The sequence below is a fragment of the Lolium rigidum genome, chromosome 3 (assembly GCF_022539505.1).
Source record: "Lolium rigidum isolate FL_2022 chromosome 3, APGP_CSIRO_Lrig_0.1, whole genome shotgun sequence".
NCBI lineage: Eukaryota > Viridiplantae > Streptophyta > Magnoliopsida > Poales > Poaceae > Lolium > Lolium rigidum.
The window spans coordinates 47,717,051-47,722,276 of record NC_061510.1 but is presented as its reverse complement, the minus strand read 5'-3'; the positions used below and the strand labels follow the sequence as shown (position 1 = coordinate 47,722,276).

Here is a 5,226-nt window from a genome sequence, read left to right as displayed (position 1 = left end):
TCAACAGGCTTGGTGGTAGTAGACATTCAGAAACTCACAAACAGGGGCGTAATTGGGACGGCCAGATTTGGAGCCCTGACACACGAAAACGCCTAAACGCGGCGGTGCAGCACAGTACAGAGGGGACTAAAGCGAGTGGTTGGGCGCAGCAAATGGCCTGCCTGCAGAATGAACCAACGGACGGGAAGAGGAGGAAGAACATGGCCCATGCACGCAACGCAATCCCAGAATTTTTCACTCCCATGTGCTCGATCGCATGCAGCCACCGCGCGGCGCGCACGACGACGGAACTGGATGCCGGAACAGGGCAACAGCGACGGCCACCGGAGGAATTATTTCGCCAAAAGCATGGACGAAACAAGGCAGCGCTGCCGTGGCCTAGGGCGGCGTCAGAGGAAGGAAGGAAGCTTCACGCAACGCAACACGGCCGGTTTCAGGCAGACTTCTCTGCGTCCTGGACTCGTTTCTACCTCGCTCGCTCGCCGTGTTTGCCCATTCCGGGAACCAACCAGTCGCCGATTTTTCATTCCTTCGTTCTGCTGTGAATGAAAATCTCATCGTGCCGAGCAGGAGGAGTTGTGTCAGGCCGGGTCACCTGTCTGTCAAGTTGTCCTGGATCGAACATCATGGAACGATGGATCGGACTGTATTGTGTACTGTCTGCTAGACCCAGACGGAACAGAGCCTTTTCTGACCGACCCAGGCGGACTAGTCAAGGCGCGCGCAGGGACAGCGTGCGCGATTTTCAGCAATCTCTGCCTTGCAAGTAACCCCGGCTTTGATTTTTCTCGCCCAAAAAGCAATGGTTCAAGAGTAGCTCTGAATTCACTACTGCTCCAAATGCAACCCATCCCAAAAACCTAGCATCCTTTCTTTCAAGCAAACTGCGCAAAATTTACTCATGTAAAGTTAATACCAAGGAGTCTTCAGTTCGAGGGTCCTAAAAGAAGTTCTGCATTTCATTTCCAGCAACGTCGAAGCAGAAATGGCATGGCTGCTTTCTCCGCTCCGTGAGAGTGAGACTGTAACGCAGACAAACTGTTGCTGTGACTGTAAAAGGCCGCAACGCAAACCTCACCCTTGGACCCTCTTCTTCCTCCAAATGGCAGCATCTACATGTGTGTTTTCACCCATGTTTTATGCAACGCCGATGTCGACACACACCAGGTAACTGAAGCTTCTTTCTAGAAAAAGCAGACACGGCCATTTTCTACTTTATAACGCACCATTCAGTTTCGTTTCCATCCAGGCCGCGATGCAAGGGGGACGTTACAGGATTGCCAGGCGTTACCAGACCAAAAGAAGCATCTAGGCTACTGGAGTACTGCACTGGTGACAACATAGGGGGTAATGCAGAGAGCACAATCAAAAGAATAATAAACAGCGCATCACTTTTTTTCACATTTTGTTTTCATAATGACGTATTACCAGAACAGAAGAAACCTCTATGGTACTAGGGGTCATGCAGAGAGCACAATCTCAAAGGAATAATAGACAGCACCTCATTTTTTCTAATGATGTATTTGCTCCTTGCATCATAGTAATAGAGGTTACTGGTGCAATAGCTAGGACAGAAGATGCAAAATCAATGGGCTGCATAGATACCTCCTTCTCAGGGATCATTCAGTAATACAGGAGCACAATCAAAAGAATAATAGACAGCACCTCACTTTTCTCACATTACAGTTCTTCTAATGTTGTATTTGCTCCTTGCATCATACTAATAGAGGACGGTATATAACTATGGTGCAATAGCTAGAACAGAAGATGCAAAATCAATCAGCTGCAGAGTTTTCGCCTTCTCCAACCGAAATAATTCACTGAGACAGGAACATTATGACAAAACGTAGCGCTAGGCGCAATACTAACAAGTACAAGGGCCAACAACTGAAGCATAATAATTCACAGGAAACTGTTACTAAATAGCCAGTGAAATGTACTACCATAAGAAAAGCACTCTAAACTCGATTGGCTAACATAAGCATCAGTTCACGCAGATATGAACATAAACAAGGACTCAAACCAATCCAAAAATTGACCATCACAACTAAAACTAAACAATGACAAACAAGGTTAAGATGACCACATCTTATGGCACATAAACAAACAGAAATTCACAATCAGAATAACATAGCTGCTCAGAAGCTGATGACATAATTCAAGGAATGCATATCATCTTGAACCAAACTGGATATAGAAGAATTGTACCAATGAATAGGAGGTACAGTTATTCATCATAAAAGAAAATTAAAAATATGCCCTTGCTGCAGCCAAAGATGAATCAAGTATTGCTTAACAGGTTGTTCATCATCAACAGTTCTGGAGTTGTTTCTAGATTATTAATATAACACTGTCTTTTTTGTTTTTTGCATAGTCTCGTATCTTTGAAATCACGAGCTGTTGATCCAAATGCAAATGTAGAAATGGATTAGCGAGGGGAAAACAGAAAGAGTATTAGAACTCAAGGGGTTACATGAGACTGCTGGTGCCGCTCAGCAGGTTGGCCCAGTTAATGTCTGAAACTGGGCAGAATGGCTACGAAGAATCAGGGCTGGAGCAATTGAACAGGGGCGGGCGGGCGGGGCTGCCTTTGTGCATACTATCATCATCCTCCTTGATAAATTATCCACTGCGTTGATTGAATCTTTTTATTGAGCAGACTCAGCAGCCCATGACGGCGCAGTTATAGACGAAGTTCCCGGATGGGCGCCTGGCAACCAAATTCCAGACAGGCGGTTGCTGATCCGGGACCCATGAGTTGAGCTCAATCATGCCACCGATAGAGGTCCTTGGACCTCCGATGACGATGAGGCGGTCGCCGCACGCTCTGAAAGCGAGGCCCCAGCCATTCATGGACACGGACCGCTCCGGCAGCTTCCCGAGAGTGATCCACTTATTGTTGAGCTTGTCATACTTCTTTACATCCTTCTCACTGTAATCAGCCGCGTAGAGCTCGTTGTTGACAACGGCAATGAGCGGAGGAGCACCAGTGACGCCGTTGAGGCCCTCGGACATGTTCTCGATGACCCTCCAGGACTGGCGCTTCAAGTCATACTCCTCCCCGCAGGTCAGCACCTTGTTGTTATGGGTAACACCACCAATGACATAGAACTTGCCATCCATGAAGACCCCGGAACACATCTTCCTCTCCCTGTGCATGCTGGGGAGGGGCGTCCAGATAAGCGTCTCGGAGTCATACATCTCCGCGGAGCTCAATATCTTCCCGGAGGCGTCAGTGCCCCCGGCGACATACGCCTTCTCGCCGACGCTGGTGGATCCGAACAGGCAGCGTGGCGAGTTCATGGCCCCAGCCCTGGTCCAGGAATTGGTGAGGATGCTATATCTGAAGACAATGTGCGCCATCCCGAAGACGAGCAGCTGGGTGCCGACGGCGAGTGACTCCTTGTCGGAGCACATGAAGCACTCGTCGGGCGGCATCTTGGGCACCTGGATCCAGCGCTGGCGGTAGGGGTCGTAGGCGTCCCACTCGAGCACGTTGCAGGAGAAGTAGACCCAATGCTCGGCGACCCCGGTCTGGCGCCTGAGGCGGTAGATCTCCCCTTGGCTGACGAGGGCGTGGAAGTCGCGGTTGAGGGAGGCGACGGAGCCGTAGTCGGACCTGGAGAGGCGGAGGAGGCAGTTGATGGAGAGGTCCCGGCCAATCTCGCCGATGAGATTGGTCCCGGAGCCCTGCTGCTGCTGCTGGTCTCCGGAGGAGACGTGGCGGCTGGAGCCGTGGTCCTCGGTGATGTCGGGCGTGTGCGGCTGCGGGGAGGGCGACTTGCTGCGCTTCCCGCCGCCGTCCGCATCGTCGTCCATGTCTTGGAAGTCGTCCTCCGGCGCCGGGCGCTTGCCGGTGAGGACGGGGATTTCGTGGTAGGCCCAGTCGGAGTCCGGGTCGCAGCAGGCGGCCGGCAGGGAGCGCGGGACGAGGCAGGATTGGTCTTCCAGCATCATGGCTGCTGCTCCGGGCTTGTGCCTAGCTGAGATTGATCCAGAAATCTGCGCGTGCTTATCTTGTCGCCGCGATCTGCAATAATGGAATTTACAGGGGGTGAGGAGAGGAAAGTAAGTGAGGACGAAATGGTGAAAGACGAAATGGATCAGGAAGAGAAGAGGGCATAGCATTTGAGATCTGAGACGAGCGCGTGAATAAAACAAGGGCATAAAAATCGAATCTTGGGCGGAGAACCCTCCCTGATTAATCGATCGATCGATCCGCCCCCCGCAAATCTAATCGAAATCTCTCCGTCCCTCCCCTAACAGCAGGCAGGCAGCTAAGAAGATATGCTAGTAGCACGAATCCATCCATCCATGGATAGGTGACTAAAACAGGGAGTAAGAAGAAGAAATCGACGCACCTAAATCGCAGACGACGAGATGAGAAAGAAAATCTGCGGTGTTCGAGAGATCGCGGCCAATCAGGTCGTCCCCATCGCCCCTCCCTCCCCACCAACCTCTCCCTCCCTCCCACCCCCTACCAGAAGTAGCAGTAGTAGTAGTAGTACCAGATGCGCAAGGAAGGAAGCAGAGCAAGGGGAGGAAGAAAGGGAGGATTTATACCTGTAGAGAAGAGAAGAGATAGATGGCTGGCTCTGGCTCTGGCTCTATCTACTGCTGCCACTTGGTTACAACTGCCCCTTCTAATGCTTCTGCCCCCTGCTGCACCCCTCTGCCGCCCTCTCTCTCCTCTCCTCTCCTCTCCTCTCTTGTAGTTGTAGTAGTGCTGTGCTCTCTCCTGCCTGCGTAGGAGAAGAAGAGTAGTAGTACTTGGGGAATTGGGATTCTCCTCTCGTCTCGCTTTATTTTTATTCCTCCCCCAACAAATTCCTTTTTTCCCCTCTCCCGCCCCCTTTCCCCTCCAATCCGTCTGGTCTGGTTTCGCTCGTCGAAAACTGGAAACTGGGCAGGCCTCACAAATAGAAAATCGCTGGACCGGCCACCGCCCACCTCACCTGAAGCTGACCTGGCCTGGATCCTCCTCTCAACCCTGCCTTCCCTTCCACTCTCTCTGCACGTCCTTCCCGTATCTATCTCTCTCTTTTTTCCCTTCCATGGCTCGCCTGATTGGCAGGGCCAACGTAGATTAATTATCTGTCTCGTGGGAAACATTTCTTTTCTTTTCCCTCTGTTTCTGTCCCTGTCTTCGCCTGAGGGCCATTTTGCTCGTCGTTTGCACGGGCTGGATGCGCCACCTCCAAGTCGGCTTAACAAACCCCTTGCTCT

At 51.3% G+C, this 5,226-nt stretch overlaps 1 protein-coding gene across 1 annotated transcript; it reads right to left on the bottom strand.

The window, feature by feature from the left end:
- Positions 1–2,146: 2,146 nt before the first annotated feature.
- Positions 2,147–4,822, bottom strand: LOC124701553 (F-box/kelch-repeat protein SKIP11-like). The gene is made up of 2 exons (XM_047233636.1): positions 4,564–4,822; positions 2,147–4,030 (listed from the first exon to the last, which is right to left on the bottom strand). Exon 2 carries the CDS (start codon positions 3,955–3,957, stop codon positions 2,662–2,664), a length of 1,296 nt encoding a protein of 431 aa, XP_047089592.1. The 5' UTR covers positions 3,958–4,030; positions 4,564–4,822; the 3' UTR covers positions 2,147–2,661.
- Between the last annotated feature and the right edge of the window lie 404 nt (positions 4,823–5,226).

What these genes read in the sequence shown, in the direction of transcription:
- LOC124701553 (XM_047233636.1), bottom strand. Translation starts at nt 3,957, where the DNA reads ATGATGCTGGAAGACCAATCCTGCCTCGTCCCGCGCTCCCTGCCGGCC.